Consider the following 19,802-nt stretch of genomic DNA (forward strand, 5'->3'; position numbering starts at 1 on the left):
CAAGGTGCGGAAGTTTATCCGCTGCACCTTATGGGCACCGCGGACGAGGTCACGTTAGCCTTCGGCGGCGCTGGGTTTGTAAATCCCCGGGCCGCGCCGGCAGATTTAACATCAAAGGCTTCTCTCAACCGACGGGGCCGGAGACGGTGTTTTTTTTTTTATATACGCTGCAGCGCATTGCACTGGCACGCGCTCGCAAACACACGCATGCTCACGTACGGTGTTGCGCACTCTCACTGCTGCAAAATATAGCTCGTGAAAATCAAACGCTTATTTCGGTGATGGCGCTGCTGCGTTTGGCAGAGGGGTACGAGCACAGATAAGCTAATAAAAAACACATTAATCAATATCAATGCCTGAATAGGAAGGCAGCGCTATTGAATGACTTCCTATTAAGGCAGAGTTATTGGCGAATGTGTTTTTTTAATAGTCAATGAACCAGAACAGAAATTGGTACCATATAAGGTAGCAACAACTTTGATAGTACCGATTTAATTAGAGGGTGAATCAATTTGACCACCCAACTTCAATTTAAATGGGTATCACAAAATTCACTGCTATTGGCCACACAGAGAAACGGGAACTACTGAATTGATGCCACCTCCGTTGGGTCCTACAAGTGAAACATCTGTTCAGCACTCATGGACTCGCACAAGTGAAACGTCACACTTGGTTGCGATCCCTGGTATTATCCGTGACCTCAATCGAATTCCGAGGGATGTTGATTATTATTTGTGTTTATCCCACACGTGGGTTCTTCCCATTATTTCTAGATTTGAAGTTTTCGTGACTGCAAGGGTCCATACTCTTTGGTTCTTTCGGTAACGTGACTTCTTTCCATTATCCCCGCCGCTCATCCCTGGACCCAGAAAACAGTCGCTTTGTCCTATTCGAATGATTTTTTTTTGTAAACGAGAGGCTCAACCTGGCAGTGGTGGGAAAATGTATCCCGTCTTCCATAATTATCCAGAGATAAATGGAGTGGCCCAAACGTGGCAGCATGACCGCTATCATTTTCATTCATCTCGCAGATAAATAACCTGCAAGCGCTGGACTGAATCTAGTATCCACCTCGTGTGTTGATCCTCTTATCCGAGTTTGGCCAAATATAATTAAACACGGATATCGGGAGTTATTTTTCACAAATCTGCCAATAACGCCTCTTCCTCCTGCTAGTGTTGACACAGATAAGATAGGGCACTGCGATTGCGCGTTTAAAAATGTCCCCTCTGCAGTGCACACAATCTCATGTTTGTGAAACAAAAACCCTCAACAGCAAGGAGGTGCAATCTTGAAATTATCATCGTGGACGCGAATCCGCAGAAAGTTAGAGACGACATCGCAGTGAACGTCTCATGCAAAGCAAGTGTGTTGTCGGAGGGGACATGTTGCTGTGAGAAAGCGCGCTGGCTGGTGACCAAGACTCGGGATGTAGTGACAGCCAACGGAGAGAACGCGTCCCGAGAGCTCGTGCCCTGCGGAGATGGAGCGATGAGTTCCGCTCGCGTGCTGGTGCAGCGTCGGCTCGTGCCTATCGCAGGACCGTCGAGGGATAGTGACGGCTTTGGTTGGGGGGGGAGGGAGTGGAGCCCTTCATCCAGCAGTGGATCGATCAAAACTGACAACGCCGATGTTGTTGATGATGATGATGACCACGGACGCACACGACTCGCCAAAAGGGCACTGTGTCTAATTCAAGAGCCTGCCTCAGTGTTACTTATTAGTCAGCCAACAATAGGTAAATCAATAAGCACTAAAGAAGGGAAAACAAGAGTCGATATTTGCGCCTGTGGGCAATCATGGAGACTTCTGATAAACCCTAAATGAAGACCCAGTCATCGGTCTCAATGTTAACCATCTTGTTTTGCTTTATCAGTGAATATCGACTTCTTGTGTTTTGTAAAAAAAAAAAGTTTTACCGCTGATTGGCCGGGCACAAGGCAGGCAAGGGAAAGTTAGCGAATGGACGGTGATCCATCGCGGGAATTCGGATCGTTGTTAATTCAGTCCGTGTGTTTTTTTTATTAATTTGTAGTCTCAGTCGAGCCGATCGCATCCTGCGCAAAACATTTTTTCCAGCTTTAGTCTGTGGACTTCGCTCTCTCCCAGTCTCGTCGACTTAAGCGGTCTAAACGTTTAATTCTTTAAAACTATTTCACTATTTAACTATGTTTTTTTTTATGTTTTACCAGGTAAGGCCCACTGAGCTGTATAGCTCTTTATCAGAAGCGACCTGGCCACAAATGATAGCTCAACGAAGTGGCTTTATTATCACGTGGAAATTCATAGCAGCCAAATACCCTTCACACATGTGTCTGTATGTGGAGGGAAAAACCGGAGAAAAATCCACGCGATCATGGTGAGAACACGCAAACTCCAAATATGCAGGCGTCAGGGTCAGAATCAAAACCACGACCTCCTGCATCTCGCCACCGTGGCACCCCAATATATTAAACGTTGGTGTGAGGGGCGTACGATTTCCCGCCTGCAATGTTATCCATTCAGCCAATCAGCGAACGCAGTAAATCTTTGCATATATATAGCCAATTACCATCTTAGGATCTTTTCCAGTGCACTGCAGTCTCTAATGAGATCACTAAATTATCTCAATCTGCATATTCTGGCAGGCTCGTTAATTTCGCCTCGTCAGTCAGTCGCGCTTTGGTCTTTGGCGAGGTAGCGGTGTCTAAACTAAAAAATGAACGATTTTTTATTTTGACCGGGTAAGGTCCCGAGAAACTATGCAGCCCTTTTTTTCAGAAGCGACCTGCCCGTCACAAATGACAGCTCAGCCACGTGGCTCGTTTGCTTGGAAATTGATAGCAACAGCCAAAGACTCGAAACGCCTGTCGTGGTCATCGTCACGCTTTCAATTATTCTCCATTCATTCGTCGACACCATTGGCTGAAATAAAATAAATCAAAATATATGTTCCCGTGTTAATTTGACGAACAAAATTAGGACTGAAGAAGCGAATGCCGTGGTTGTTCAAAGTGGCGTGCTGTGGACTTGCTACAAATTACTTGGTGCTGCTGCTGCTGATGCGCTTGCAGTCATGCACAAGCACAATAAACAAAAGACAAAGATCCCCCGTATAGCTTTAACAGGCTGCTGGGGCAAGTGGTGTTAGCGAGCACCTATGAGTGGCGGAACGGCACACCAAGGGTGGGTGGCCAGGTCCACGCCTGGCCGCGTTTGTCTCCCGAGCGGAGGTATTTACACACCGCACCAGGTACTCATTTGAGGCCGAGTCGACCTAGGGGAAGCCCAGGACCAGTTCGGATAATAGTCACTGGTATTGACCGTGAGCGGGAATCGAACTCGGATGGGCAGGTTCGTAGCGCAGCGTAGCGCTAACCGCTACACTACCGCTCCCGATCCACTTAACAATATAATAATAGGGGTTTTCCCCTTTTTTCTGGTGACACAACTGAAACCTTTTGCAAGGAATCATGTTTAGATTAACCACAATACTTGCAGCCAGCATGCAAACAAAAACACACTGATAATGTATGCATTGTCCTTGAAACTGATTGGTCCACACCAGACACAGCTTTCCAAAAAAATAAAGGGGAATAAACCCTATAGAGTCTGAATGACGTCATTCAGACTGTCTTCTCGACAGACCTGTTCTCCACCTGATGACGGCTGCTTGCGTTGTGGCCCAAACGTCGTGAGAATTATTTTATCATGTTTTATTTTCATTATTTTATTATTTCCATTCTACGTGACTTTACCGAAAGAAGCAAGTATGAGACGCTTGTTATTGTGAAGGCCGCAGTGTTATTGACGAAGCTGTTGAGTTTCATTTTGTTTTGGTCACTACCTGCTTCTGTGTCACGGCGAAACAATCTGAACGTGGCTCTGGGCCGAAGTGCTGATTTTCGTACTCAAATGAGTTTCTAAAAGTAGCAGCCCCCTTACCCGACCCGGCGGGGCTCAGCGCTGTAAACCACGGACGACGCGTCGCGTTAATGCATCGACGAGATTTACGCTCTGCAAATTTAAAAAGGCCCCCACAAATTACGACACAAATAACACAAATGACGGAGCTTCACTTCGGCGGCCGCGGCTGAAAAGAATAATAGCAACTTCTTGGTTCTTTCGGCAAAGTCATGTAGAATGGAAATAATAAAAAATAAAAATACAACATTATAAAATATATTTTTTCACTTTATTATTTCCATTCTACGTGACTTTACCGAAAGAACCAAGAAGATGAATCCCTGCAGTCACGAAAGCTTTAAATCGAAATTTAATAATAGCAACGACAAGGAAAAATACATCAACCGTGTGTGTCTGCACACACGGACAGCAAGAGCTGGGAGGTACGTGGTCCAGAAACCAGATGCGGAAATTCCACATTCCCATGCCGGGGGTGGATCTTCTGCACAGCAGCTGGCACACTCTGCTACGAACCCAGCGGCCCCGAGTTCGATTCCTGGCTATGGCTCACGTTGGTGGCGGGTGATAAATGAGCCACTCCTGGGCTCACTCTTCATCAACCCGCGCTGAGCAAGACGGTGAAGTATGGTCATGTGATCCCAACAAGACCGCGCGGTGTGAGGGAGGCCTTCGACCAACGGTGGATTTACAAACAGCTGAACGTGTATTACCTGCGTTTTCCACAATAGAGGTTTTTGAGTTAGATCGCGTAAATGTATTAATGTGTCCATATTCTGGGTTCTTTTGGTAAAGTCACGTAGAAGGGAAATAAGAAAAAAATAAAAATAAAACATAATAAGATGTGTTTTATTTTTTTATTATAATAAGATATTTCTAGATTTGAAGCTTTCGTGACTGCAAGGATTCATACTCTTAGGTTTTCTCGGTAAAGTCATGTAGGTAAAAATAAATAATAATAAATAAGTAATAAAATAATATAAATAATAATAGAAACATTTATTTTTACCTACGTGACTTTACCGAAAGAACCAAGAATATGAATCCATGCAGTCACGAAAGCTTTAAATCGAAATATATAAATGCGTCGTTAAACCCGCCACCACCCGACACGGCCAACTAGCAAGGGTTATCACGTAAACAGAACGTGGCCAATTCGTCACTAGTACAGTACTAGTGTGTAGTGTGTATAGTAGTGTATAGTAGTGTAGTGTATAGTGTAGTATACTAGTACAGCACACCGGTGTGTTGGAGAGCCAAGCCACAACATTTGAAACCATTGGGGAGATTGACAGCTGCTCGATGATGATGATGGGGGGGGGGGGGGGTCGTTGTGTCTTGTCAGGGAGGGGCCGCACATCAGGCCATCAGGGGCCACCAGTGCCCCGCGGGCCTCGCAACGCCGTGGGTGGGGGGGGGGAGGGATGGAGGAGGCCGAGGAGGGCGGCGGGAGGGGGCAGCACCTCGGAGATGAGGAAGTCCTTGCAGAAGGCGAGCACAGGCAGGATCTGCAGGAAGCTGGCGGCCTCCAGCGTGTCTGCGAGCGAGTCCATGCTGAGCGGCAGGCGCGCCGTGTAGATGAACGCCACGATCTGACGCAGCCCCGCGGCGCTCACGCCGTGCAGGCGGATGCAGCCCTGCTCCTGCTCCATCATTCCGCCTGCGAGACGGCAGCAGGGGCAGGAGCAGTATGAGCGGTGCGAGTAGGTGCAGCAGCAGGAGAAGGAGCAGCAGCAGGCGGAGCAGCAGCAGCAGCAGTAGCAGGAGCAGCAGAGTAAGAGCAGCAGCAGCAGCAGCAGGAGGAGCAGCAGCAGAGTAAGAGCAGCAGCAGCAGGAGCAGCAGAGTAAGAGAAGCAGCAGCAGCAGTAGCAGGAGCAGCAGAGTAAGAGCAGCAGCAGCAGTAGCAGCAGCAGCAGAGTAAGCAGCAGCAGCAGTAGCAGGAGGAGCAGCAGCAGAGTAAGAGCAGCAGCAGCAGCAGAGTAAGAGCAGCAGCAGCAGTAGCAGGAGCAGCAGGGTAAGAGAAGCAGAAGTAAGAGCAGCAGCAGCAGGAGGAGCAGCAGCAGCCGTCACTCAACAGCAATTTTAACTGATGTAGCATGTACATTCAGGCGCATCATGTTGACATCATGCAGCCCCTCTAGTGCATTGTTCCACCTGATTTCTGCACAACAGCAACAACAACAACAGCAGCAGCTGCTGTTGCTGATTTCAGCCGTCACTCAACAGCGATACCAATTGACACGGGCGTCAATTTTCGATCGCATCATCTCAAGTCCTGTTCACCGTGGAGCTCTGCTTCTGCTCCATCATATCGTCTGCTGTACCAACAACAACAGCAACCGCGATCGAACCCAAACGGAACTGATTGTGAATTGTAATATTGGTCGTGAAATCGTACGCCAGAAACGACGCAACAGGATCGTCTTGTGACCCCCATATTAATTGACCCTTAACATTTTTTTGCCCTCTTGCATATTAATTTCTGTTTTAAATAACAAGTTTTTTTTTATTTTTCGATTTAAAGCTTTCGTGACTGCAGGGATTCATCTTCTTGGTTCTTTCGGTAAAGTCACGTAGAATGGAAATAATAAAATTATACAAATAAAACATAATAAAATAATTCTCACGACGTTTCGGCCACAACGCAAGCAACAGGTCTGTCGAGAAGACAATTGAGAATTATTTTATTATGTTTTATTTTTATTATTTTATTATTTCCATTCTACGTGACTTTACCGAAAGAACCAAGAAGAAGTTTTTTTAAATTAAGTTTCACAGCATTCAATGGCAGTCACAAGACCACCCTGTACATTCGTGTGGATAAATAACTCCCCATTACCAACGAGCCATCGGAAGGGCCTACAGCCAGCAGCGGACAAATTAAATGTCCGTGCATAGTCGTTGCTACAAACATGACTGGTGGTTACTGCCTGGGTTTTCGCGCCTCTGAGCTATTACCTTAATTGTAAAAAAAGAAAAATCGTTAATGAAGAACGCTGCGTACTTTTGTTATTTGTGCTCGAGCCGCACTGCCAAGGGGGCAGTCCCTTAAGTATATTTTAAATTTACATTTCAATTAACTCCCTCCTCGTAACCGCAGCCAGTACACATTGGCAAAAGAGGATGCTGACGGCTGCGGCTGCTGCTGCTGCTGCGTCCAGCCCAGATTGAACTCGCCACGTGCCACTCCCCAACAGCCATAATGCCCCTGCTATTGTGGGTTGGGATGGAAGGGGGGAAACTACGGTAGGGTGGCTTTTTCAGGTCAGCTCCAAGCAAAAACAATCGGTTATGAGTGATATACAGGGTGCTTAAAATTATTTTAACACTTACGTGGGACTATCGTTTTGTAATATGGAAAATAATGGATAAATCACTGTAACATGATAACAAATGTACGTTCATAGTTTCAAAAAGTCAAAGAGTCTCCACTTGTTCGCCATCATTGTCAACACGTGCCTGGAATCTTCTCCAGGTGGTCTCCAGAGCCCGGAGGCGGCACCTTTCTTGTGATATTGTTGCAAATTCTCAGAAGTGTTAACTTTGTTTTGAAGCACGCCTGTAGATTAGCGGAGCAGCTCAAGGGATTTCAGCGGCCCCCGTGTTCTCTGCGTGGCAGCGTGGCAAGAGAAACCCTGTGTGCCATTGCCCGCCCTCTATGTGAAGGTAACGTTGCAAGCCCTGCAAACGTCTTGCTCTGGCCTCACTGCCTGCCTGATAGGGCCTCAATGTGTCCTAGAGGGACGGGCTCAATGCGCGTTGTTGGACCAAGATCGCTCCTAAATTTCGATTTAAAGCTTTCGTGACTGCAGGGATTCATCTTCTTGGTTCTTTCGGTAAAGTCACGTAGAAGGGAAATAATAAAATAATAATAATAAAACATAATAAAATACAATTCTCACGACGTTTCGGCCACAAAAGAAAGACGCTGTCTTTCCGACAGCCCCGTTCTTCACCTGAGGACGGCTGCTTGCGTTGTGGCCTGAAACGTCATGAGAATTGTATTTTATCATGTTTTATTTTTATTCTTTTATTATTACCCTTCTACGTGACTTTACCGAAAGAACCAAGAAGAAGATCGCTCCTCTCCGTTCGGATGTTTTCCACCCGAGATGTCGCCATCGTCTCCTTTGTTGGGCACGGAGCAACAGGAGCATCGAGAGAGCGCGTTCCGAACGAATCGTCGACATTGACGCGTCTTTGGTCCCATGTTTAAAAAAAAACAAAATTAAGGCAAAGGTGCAGCCCTGCAATTTCTCACGCCACCAATTGGCGGAAGGTGCCTCCACCGGTGGGAACTGCAATATTTTTCTGCAGTATTTTGCTGTCTTTTCTTGGATTTTCTGTTTGCACATAGTCACTTTAAGATGTTTTCTTGTTCATGTTTTTGTTTTCTGTTTGTTGCGGTTGCACCCGATTCAAGAGCCGAATGGCTCGCAGGGCTATACCTAATAAATGAACTTGAAACTTGAACTCCCGAGAGGGCGCCCTCTCTCAGAGGGTGTTTTCTGGCTTCGTCTTCCACGCTGGGCACGGCGGGAGTGACCCGTCGCTTTACCCACCGCTCGCAACCTGCCAAGCCCCGACTCGCTGTTTGTGCATCGCTGTATAAGTCCTGCAGAGTGGACAGTGGCCAGGAAGTTGATTTTAGACGCTCGTAAATAGTTTTAGTTGTTACTCTTGGGTTTTTTCGGTAAAGTCACGTAGGTAAAAAATAAATAATAAAAATTTAATAATAGAAATAATCATAGAAATAAAATTATAAATCACGACGTTTCGGAGGTAACACAAGTCTCCGTCATCAGGTGGAATGTTGCCTCACTTGAGACAGTAAATGTAGCTGTGACGGTCCCACCTGATGACGGAGACTTGTGTTGCCTCCGAAACGTCGTGATTTATCATTTAATTTCTATTTTATTTCTATTATTTATTTTTAATATTTATTTTTTACCTACGTGACTTTACCGAAAAAACCTAAGAGTATGAATTCTTGCAGTCACGAAAGCTTCAAATCTAGAATTAGTTTTTGTTGTTGTTTTAAACAGCTAACGGGGCGCTGCAGTCCTCGAAGTAAACTTCAAATGCGCTGTGGGGACGAACAGCGCCTGCTCGCAAATTGCCCTCTTTATGCCCAGGGCTTGGAAAGTAACTCTCACGCGGCCGCTCTACCCCTACCGTGCCGCGATGTTCCGTGTGGGTGCTTATGTTATTTTTTTGGTGTGAGCTGCTTCAGGTGTTTACCATCCGAATCCCCGCCCGAGATGATTGATGACCACCTCCCGGTTGGATGCAAGACGTGACCCCCACCACCCCCGCACCCCCCGCACCCCCGCTGCCCCCCCCTTGCTGACCCCCCCCCCGCTGCCCCCCCCCCGCTGCCCCCCCCCCGCTGCCCCCCCGTTGCCCCCCCCGCCCCTCGCTGCCCCCGCCCCCCGCTTTTCCGCAGCGTTCAATGCTGCGGGTGTCACAAATCGTTTGGCGGGGCCGTAAAACGCACGCGGCACAACGACGATAAACAATAAACAAGATAAACAATATATACAATATAAACAAGATAAACAAGATAAACAATATAACACCTCCCCGTCGCAAACTTCGTGGCAATGCATTTGGCGGCGGCCGCTCAACAACCACAACGGAGCTCTCCTCTCGTCTCCCCGGAACGGCGCAGGTGCAGCTCACGAGCCGTGGGGGATTGTGCGTGGCCTTCATTCGTTGTCCCAACATTTTCTGAACTGGCGGTGGTCGAGAGTGGTGTTAACATTTAATTGCAGCCTTTTCCTTCCCCTCTCCCATCTCCCCCGGCTATCGACGAGGACATTCAGCCGGGCGTAAGTGCCTAATTACTATATGGTGCAATTATTAATTGCAACAATTGGGCCTTCTGCATTAGCACGGGCGGCTCCTGTTCTCGGTAAAATAAGCAAGTGCCGGCTGGATCGATGGAACGGTGCTTATCCGATTATTGTTTCTCATCAAACACAACAACAGGCGCGTTCAACTTGTGCATCCGTGGCTAACTCGGCACCTATTTCACTTATTTAATGGGACAATAAGTCAACAGAAACGCTTGCGCAAATTTAGTTGACGGAGCTCCGGCGAGACGAGACGGTGGGTAGGTGCTTAGTGGCTTGTCGCGGCGCGCGTCGAGGGACCGTGATAGGTGCGGTGGCTTAGGGAAGCCCCCAATAGCATTGGATTGACCAAGGCTGCTAGTGATGATGATGATGATGATGAATTTATATTCCAAGCACAGCAGCAAGCCCAGCGTTTGCATGTCTGTGAGGACCAACTTAAAAGCTTTTTGCAATGCAGGGTCATTGTCTGAAACGTTGGGCGGTGTTATTAACACACGTGCTTTTAATTCTTCATTTATGCTTGTGCACCAGTGCCAACACATCCATTGCCTGTTTTAGTTTTTTTCTAGGAGCATGCAGCTGCTCGTAATCGGCACAGAGCTGGCTGAGTGTGGGCTTTTGCTGGGTGCGTTACAGGCCATTTAGGAATGCTGCCACGCTGTTACGGTGAGGGCTCTGGACTTGCAATCTAAAAAATGCGCCGTTTCGATTCCAGGTCCCAGCAGCACAGAAGTTGAAACAACAGCGGAAAGTTTCTGAAAACCAGGCGCACATCTGTGCACACCCGTTTTTTGTTATTTCACCAGGTAAGGCTCACTGAGCTATGTAGCTCTTTTTCAGAAGCGACCTGCCCACAAATGATAGCTCAACGAAGTGGCTTATCACTGTGGAAATTTATAGCAGCCAAATACTCTGAACGCTTGTTGATTCTATATGTGGAGGGGAAAACCCGTAGGACTCGGAGAAAAATCCACGCAACCACGTTGGAGAGAGACATGCAAACTCTAAATATACAGCAGGCGTCAAGGTCGGGATCGAACACAATACCTCCTGTATACCAGGCGAGGTAGCTTAACATCTCGCCACCGTGGCGCCCACAGTTGGTCGATCGGCAGGTTGCGTGTTGTGGGGTAAAGTGTGGGTATTCGCACATCTGCCAAGACGTCTGGCTGACGGCAAAGGAGTCGGCAAAAAACACACTCAAGAGGTGGTGCTTCTGCAGAGTTCCTTCCCACGAGCAGTGACGCGAGCAAGCCGTACCTAGCCCATCTCTTCACAAGTGCAATGCAACAGTGCTTCTTTCTCAGCCTCTTTCATTCCACGGCGCCCCGCGCTTTGTAACCCGCTCGATAGTCGTGGCCACACCGAATCCAAAGAAGAAAGTCACAATCCCAACTGCGCAGCGCGCGAGCGAGGCAGTTGATAGGGCCGGGGGTGGCGGCTGACGTCTACACTGCACCACGAGTAACGGAGAGGGAGGGGGAGAGGGGGCAACGTGGGTGGGGGGGGGGGGATATCGGCCACTGAACGGCACGGAGGGAGGAGAGTTCGTCTTGCCCCAGCTTGCGAAAAGTGAGGTGCTTTCCTTTTCCTAGGATTCCGAAGATACCGCGCCACCACCGGGAAAGTACCGCAATAAAACAAAAACACCGACCGGCAATGAAAGGGTGGCTTGTGCGGGATGCTGTGGGTGGGTTCATTCTCCACACTCGGTTGCCACGTTTCGTTTACGCGACAAACCCTTGCTAATTGGCTGCGTCGGGTGGTGGCGGGTTCTAACCAGAGGTCGCAAACGGGTTTTGATTCCTTACCCGTACCCGTACCCGGCTGCACCAGGGTCACAAATGGGTACCCGTACCTGTACCCGGCTGGGTACAGGTAGCCGTATCCTACCCGTACCCGTACCCTACCCGAAATGAGTGACGAACGGTTACTCACCAGTGACTCACGGCCTACCCGTACCCGTACCCGGCCGCACCAGGGTCGCAAACGGGTACCCGTACCCGTACATGGCCGGGTACGGGTAGCCGGGTATCGGGTAGGGTACGGGTATCGGGTACCCGATTGCGACCTCTGGTTATAACGACTCATTCATACTCACGCGATCTAACCTTGGTGGCGAAAGCCCACGAATGTGTTAAACTGAGCAGCAGCAGCCTGCGTCTGCCATGCACTGCTGCAAGCAAGCGCACGCGCGTTAGACACGCACGAGTTTTTATTAGCCGGCGCTGTTGAGCACTCAACACGCCGTGGTCCGCCTAGCAACCGCTGCGCTCGCTCAACGGCGCCGGCGCTAATCCTGCCAATTTTCGTCGCAATGTCCCCAACTCTGCTGGCAGGCATGGTGCTCATTAGACTTGGAATGATTCACCACCACCACCACCACCCCCGCCACGTCTCCACCACCACCATCACCACCATAAAACACTCTTCTTCCGAGTGTGACGGTGCCACCGTTCGCACCCTGCGCTGGACCTTGCGATCAACGCCTGAGTGGCCGCCGGTTCGATTTCTTCTCCCGGTGCTGCAGGTTGAAACGATGGGGGGGAGGGTTGGAGGGGCAAGTTTCTTAAATCCCACCCCCCCCCTAACTTCTGTCCACCCCAGCAGTGTAAATGGCTACATCACTCGTGTATAGTGGGGCAAAGTGTGGGTAACTCCACTTCTCACAAGACGCCTGGCCAAGTGTGGAAGAGTAGGCCAAATATTCTCGCATTGAGGTCCTGTCTGCCGACGGTGGCGAGAGCACGCAATTGCAGGGCTGCGGCTCTACCTTCAACTACCTTTCAATATGTTGCGAGAGAACATGCTTTTTTCTCTTACATTTGCCACTTGTGATGTTTCACTCTGCATATTAATTCGTAATCACTCCAGAAACCCTCGCTGCTATTACGTTTAACTCGTGCATTTAAATTCGCCGCTGCAACGAGCTTCTTTTAAAGCACACCTCCACTTACAGAGACGTCTTCTGCTTTCTGTGGGCTACCACCTGGCGTCCGATGTTGTAGCCCCACAGTCTATAAAACCTGCTATGCCTGGCTGTCGCCCATCCAAGCAATTGGCGAGGCCTAACTCCGCTCAGCTGCCGAGTTCGGACGCATTCGGGCCGATTTGGTTCGCAAGGCGGTTGCATGAAGGGGTTTATATACAAATTGTCATTTTAGTCCACAGGCCACGGGGTTAAAGCCTTACATATGCCTGGCACTGGTTACGGACATGCCATCAAGAGATGGTGCAGAATAATTATACAGCACCGCTTGAATGTGTTAAGATTCGCAAACAAAAAGCACTTTACTTTTTACCGGCGCGTGCGCATTTTCATTTCCCCTCCGCTATTTTCGCCCTCCACCACCAAATCGGCGAGACGCGTTCACCCCCATGCCACTCAAAACGCCCGCTTATGTAATGCTGCCCCGATTAGCGCCTGGCTGGGGCTGGATGGCGGTGCTCTCGTGCTTCGTACGCGGGGCGGAGGTGGAACGTGACTAGCCGGTTGCAATGACTCAGGGAATATCGACTCACAAACAAACATTATAATGTGGTGGTGGTGGTAGTGGCGGAGGGAGTGGGTTTTACAACAACAACAACAACAATCCGTCGGATTTCTGAATCGAAGCAATCGAGTCGTACTTTCAGGAAAAACTATTTTTTTCCCCTTCCCGTTTCGCGCGAGCTAAAGTCATCGATTGCGGTGTTTGTGTGTGGTGGGTTTTGTTTTTGTTGTTGTTGTTGTTGCGTAGATTGTTTGATTATAACTTTTTGGCACCGCGGTGCCTCGAGAAGCTGATCGCCTCTCTGGATCGTGCCGTGCCACGCGGTGTGTACTCTGGTGAAACGGCATCGTGGTGCGTGCCGGGAGGGGGGCGGTGGTGGTGTCGGGGTTATCCGGCGGGGTGGTATCGATCTGAACGCTGCAGCAGACTCTCAGCGAAAAGAGAGACCGGTGAAATCAAGGCCTCCAGGCGATGTGGCCTTAACGCCACGTGAAATGTCTTCTCTCGTGGAAACTCCCGTCTGCCCAGGTTAGCCTCCGAAGGGCTTACAGATGCAGTGTTCATTTCATCAAGCGCTCCTCGCCGCTGTCAGGCCGAGTCACGCGATAAGTAAACAAAAAGAACACAACAACAACAACGACGACAACAAAAACAACGAAAGCAACAGCACGAGTAGAACTCCGGCACGCGTGGGAGCCGTGAGATTCGTGGCAGAGCAAAGCAAGTCCCCTTGGCCAAACAACTTGCGAGCTTTCTCCTCTGCTGGCGACGTGAATCGTTAAAAAATGAGTCACGTGCGCGAGAGCTCTCGGTGTACGTACGTGTGTGTGTGTGTATGTGTGTGCCGAACTTCGTTCGCGCCGTACGTAGCCAACAGTGCTAACCGGAGGTGCGTTTCATGGGGAGCGGTTAGCGCGACGCTGCGCTACGAACCCGGCGACCCTAGTTCGATTCTCGCTCGCGGCCAACACCGGTGACGATTATCTGAACCGGTCGTGTGCTCCCCTAGGTCGACTCAGCCTGAAATAAGTACCTGGTGCGGTGTGTAAACATCGCCACTGGGGAGACAAAGGCGGCCGGGCGTGGTGCTGGCCACCCACCCCCTCGTGTGCTGTGCTGGCCTTTATAGGTGCTCGCTAACAGCAACGTGATGCAGATAATCGGATTAATTTAGCACTTACAGGTGGCTTACCTGTGGACAAACGTGAACAATAATAATCTCTAGGCATTTTCGGCCAACCAATGTATGAAGGCCTCGCCACACCGTGTTGGTCAAAGGGCCCCCCCCGTCGTCACACGGCATCACAAAAAGTCAGACCCCCCATAAAATGACGTCACAAAACATGCTTCAAATCGCTTTAAACTACTGTCATTGTAGTACATATATAATGTGGCGCTGCCCTCTGATGTTGTAGGAGAAAACATTCATTAAAAAGTATATTTAATCAAGTAGAACGTGTTGTCTACATTTATTTAAAGTTGCGCCTTTTGATGTGACGTCACATTTCTCAAACCCCCCACCCCCCCTCGTCACACATCGTCACAAATGTCTGACACCCCCCCCCCCGCCTAGGTGCGTGACGTCATTTATGGACGGCCCCAAAGGTTTTTTTTTTCTACCATACTTCAGCACGGTGGTCATTCGTCATGATTTCCGGGTCACTCCTCTTATCCGCGGGTCACAAGACTCGCGCCTGACAGGGCCTCAGATAAGCGAAATCACGCTTCGTTACCATTGTACTGTGAGCCCCATTCCTTTGTATGCTGTTGGCTTGGGGGGTTTTGGCGGGTCACTCCACCCCCATTCCCCGTTCACGAATGTTGAGCGATAGATCTGATTTGGAAACGTGAGAACGAGGAGCACGTTCCCCCTCCACCCACTCCCCTCTCATCGGGTTCCGGACCAGTATCGGTCCATGGCCCGGGAATAGGGGACCCCTGGTATAGAGGCAGCAAGATCTGCCCTCCTGGGTTTCTAAAGCCAGTGTCAGCTGACGACGCTAGCGGGTAGGATGATTGACAATTACGTGAGCTTCCATGGCCGCGATAATGATGCACCAAGGGCTGGGTCCCACCGTGCTAGTGCTTGCAGGCAAGCTGCGTGGACTGCGTTCTGCCATTGCTGTTGCCTGTGTGAGTGTTAAACGCATGCACGTGGACGCTGCTGAAGCCAATTAGACCGCTACTGAGCAAGGTGTACACGGCCGTACAGAGTTTAGTTTGTTATTCTAACCCCTCCCAATTCCACGCCACCCCCCCACAGCGCTCTTGCGATTAGCGCGGTTGGCTACGTACGTTGCGAAAGAAGTTCAACATTCATATTACTAATGAGCCAAGAATGTCTGTTTGTGTGTCACGCGCGTGACGTCACTCCACGTCGGCCAGCTCCCCCTCATTAATAATCATGAACAGGTTACGTCCTCTACATGGACCCCCCCCCCCTCATTAATAATCATGAGCGGGTGACGTCACTCCACATCGAACAGCCCCCCTCATTAATAATCACGAAGAGGTTACGTCTTCCAAATGGACCCCCTACCCCCATTCATAATAATTAGCGGGTGACGTCACTTCACATGGGGGGGGCGCCTCCTCCCCCCTCCTTAGCGTCAACTCACAACCCTCACTACAAAGGCAGAACCCTCACATCACGCGATCTCCGCTATTGAGACATCGAAGTAAAAAGGACGTCATGATGAACAAGGGATTATAACCTTTAAATGAAATAGGTCTGTGTCACCGCGCCCTTACAAACTGCACACACATTGATGCAATGAATATCACGTTGCGGTTTGCTTTTCGCTTGTAAGTTTCAGATTTACTGCAATACACCCGTCCTTGGACGGGCAAAAGGCTCATGCTAAAATAATTACTCCTGGACCTACGGGGATCTCTTGCTCTCTTTCTCTCTCTGGCCCGTAGCATGCAGCTGTTACTCACTTTGGCGACAGTGTAGTCGGCTTGCTGATGAGTGCCAAAACCGCGAGGCCAATCTAGCAATGTCATATTTTTGTTAAATGAATAAATAAGATGATGACGAACAATGAGGATGGCAATAACGACAATGGTGGCGATGATGATGATGATGATGGCGACGATGGCGACGATGTCGACGATGACCTCACCTGTGAACATGGCCTTGAAGTAGTCACTGGCGGAGGCCATCATGGCCCTGTGCACAGGAAAAGCCTCGTCCCCGTCTCCTGGCAGCAGCGTCACGTCGCACAGGTGGCCCTCGGAGCGCAGCCGCTCGAAGCCCTGGGCAGGCCGAGGAGAGGAGGCAAAGGGGTCAACGGAGGAGGTCGTCGCCGCGGCAATGACCTCCGCCACGTCCCTGTCGGTTTTGCGCGCCGGTCACAAGAATCTCCCTCGGCCCATGTCGATGTTTCTGTCGGTGGAAATGTTACTCTTGGGATGGGGTTTTTTTGTTGTTGTTGCTGTTGTTGTATCAATGGATGACTTCATTCGGACCAATCTCGGCCCTGGAGCGTGTGAGCGATAAGCTCGGAGACAAGGAAGAAGAATACAACACGAACATGGGGGTCCATTCCTAAGCCTTAGACCAATCTTAAAATACCTGAAGCTTAGTCCAGTCTTAAAATACCTGAAGCTTAGTCCAGTCTTAAAACACCTGAACCTTAGACCACTCTTTAAACACCTGAGCCTTAGACCAGTCTTAAACACCTGAACCTTAGACCAGTCTTTAAACACCTGAACCTTAGACGAGTCTTAAACACCTGAGCCTAAGACCACTCTTTAAACACCTGAACCTTAGACCAGTCTTAAACACCTAAACCTTAGACCAGTCTTAAACACCTGAACCTTAGACCAGTCTTAAAACACCTGAACCTTAGACCAGTCTTAAAACACCTGAACCTTAGACCAGTCTTTAACACCTGAACATTAGACCAGTCTTTAAACACCTGAGCCTTAGACAAGTCTTAAACACCTGAGCCCAGAATGGCAATAATAGGTCACCACCCTCCCCCAAATAAAATCCCCCCTCCCTCCCAACATGACCTGCTTTGATGAGTTCGGTGTGGAACTTTTGCCTGAAACCATCGATGCACCGCGAACTACCCGCCGGGAACGTCATAATGTTCATCTATACCCAAAAATGAAAGATGTGAGGGAAGATGTGGAATAAAAAAAAATTGTCCAAGCCAGTGTTTTTTTGTAAGTGTAAATGCATTGAAGGAATGCTGATTATGTCCGGGCACTGTTACTGATTGCGTCTCAAATTTAACAATTGCTATTTGCTTCATCGCTGCAATTCGATGTTTATGTTTAATTGCTATTTGACATTTCAGTGACCCCAGGTCACTCTTGCAAATTGAGACTCTATCCTGGTCTCCAGAGGTCTCACACCTGGTTATACAAAATTGAGACTTGAACCCTGTAGGATGACCTTTTGAAAAGCGACGGGGGGGGGGGGGTCGGGGGGGAGATGGAGGGGGGTGCTTACAAAAACTGATGGGGGCCAACGTCACAGTTCATATTTACCAAACCCTAAACGCATTTTTAACGCTGAACAGAACGAGTAATTAGGCATTTTATTTTGTCTACCGTGCGTTCTGCTCGGGCTCTCAACCCCTGTGTTTGAGGCGGCAAGGTTGTGACACCCGTCGCTTAGACGTTAACATGTTTGGACTTTCATAATCAACGTGTTTGGGTTTAGATCGCGTTATTTATAAATGTGTCGTAACCCTCCACCACCCGACACGGCCAATCAGTAAAAAAAGTGTCACGTTGAGAAAAAGACAAATGATTGGACTTGACAAAAATTTAGAATGGGGGGGGCACGAGGCTCCCCCCCTCCCGACGCTACAGAGCAGCAGCAACAACTGTGCTGCGTGCGGTTAGCGTACACCAGGACAAGCGATCACTCCCCAATGCCTCCGCTGCCTCGTTGCGGAACCAATGCCTCCGACCAAATCACCCGCCGCACACGCGGACGTCGGCAGATCTGGACGCTAAGCGGGGGTTGAGCTCGGACAGCCCTCAGATGGGCAGCGGCCACGCACAGCGATGGCAGGGGGTACGTTGCGGACAGCGGAAGGCAGTGCAGCAACGTCCATCGCTGTACCGCAACCTACTTCTATGCTCCCGCACACGTGACCGGCACGGTGAAAGTATGGTCAAACAAAAAAGGGGAAAACCTATTATCATATTTTCATCCTGGCAAAGAGGTCCCATGATATGGTCAAACAATAAGCCCCACAACTCCAGCATGGCGTGGGGGGGGAGGCCTTCATCCAGCAGTGGATTGATACAAAGGCTGTACATTTACGTCGCGATCCAATGGATTTGCATTGACCAACCCAGCACATCTTCTAAATTTTCTCACGTGCATTTTCACGTATGTGCTGTGCAAGAAGGAACCAATTGCCTGGCACATCACCTATTATATATGATATTTTTCCCCTTTTAAGGCCACAGTGATGTTATTGACAAAACGTGCCGAGCCTTTTCTTGTCTTCATTGTCGTTCATTCTGCTCGCGGGCTGCAGCAACAGCAGCGGCATCACCAACAACTGTGAATTAATTTCTTCATAATAAAAGTTTTTGGGTGAGATTGCGTAAGTATAAATGGGTCGTAACCCTCCACCATCCGACACAGCCAATTAGTAAGGGATTTGTCACGTAAAGAAAACGCCCACCGGTGTGTTGGAGAGTAAATCCACGACATTTACAATTTGAGTACGAAGTTTCGCTGGTAATTACATCCAGCATCATCGGGCGATTTACCAGAATAGTGAAGCAATCCACCTGCTCCCGGTCTTAAATAGAGCAAGGCGACATCACTGAACCCAACCCCAAAACCTTAATTATGAATAATATTGGTCGCGAAAGCCTACGTGTTAAACTCAAATTAATGTCTCTCTCGGTGCACGGCAGTTCCGAGGCGCGCCCTTCGCACGCTGTGGCAGAGAGCGGGGGACAGATGAGATGGGGGGCTGAAGGCAGCAGCCAATACGTTTTGGGGGGCCCGGGTGTGTGCATCGACTTTGAGCAAACATTGCTTCTCTCCCTTCGAACAGTGGCGATGCACAGTGATGCGTGTCGTGACAAGGTGAAGTCAACTGCATGTCTATAGCTACCCCTGCAAAGTGTCTGTGTATGTTGAAACTGAACAAAAAACGATTCACTTTCTCAAAGGAAACAATGGAGATTGCTATTCTTGGTTTTTTTCGGTAAGGTCACGTAGAAGGGAAATAATAAAATAATAAAAAGATTAAACAAAAAAAATGATCACGACGTTTCGACTGCAACACAAGCAATCATGATGATTGCTTGTGTTGCAGTCGAAACGTCGTGATTTTTTTTTTTACTATTTCCCTTCTACGTGACTTTACGAAAGAACCAAGAATATGAATCCCTGCAGTAACGAAAGCTTTAAATCAAAATTTTATGGAGATTGCGTCTATGGAATGTGGTCTTTTTTTTTGTCCAGCTCCCTGACCGAGGAAAATACAGTGGAGTCCCGTCCAAGAAAACAAAATTGAGTGCAAAGTTAAGTAACGAAATGTAAGTGCTGCGCCATAGT

At 49.0% G+C, this 19,802-nt stretch overlaps 1 protein-coding gene across 2 annotated transcripts in view; it reads right to left on the bottom strand.

Moving 5' to 3' along the window:
* Positions 1-19,802, bottom strand: part of LOC144947902 (kelch-like protein 9) — a 66,438-nt gene that overhangs the window by 14,638 nt on the left and 31,998 nt on the right. For both annotated transcript variants that reach the window (XM_078877292.1, XM_078877293.1), the window contains 2 exons: positions 16,381-16,513; positions 5,367-5,563 (listed from right to left, as the gene is read on the bottom strand). In XM_078877292.1, the coding sequence (XP_078733418.1) occupies positions 5,367-5,563; positions 16,381-16,513 (330 nt within the window). The remainder of the gene's footprint in view (positions 1-5,366; positions 5,564-16,380; positions 16,514-19,802) is intronic.

This window comes from Lampetra fluviatilis, chromosome 47 (genome assembly GCF_964198595.1).
Source record: "Lampetra fluviatilis chromosome 47, kcLamFluv1.1, whole genome shotgun sequence".
In the NCBI taxonomy this organism is placed as follows: Eukaryota; Metazoa; Chordata; class Hyperoartia; order Petromyzontiformes; family Petromyzontidae; genus Lampetra; species Lampetra fluviatilis.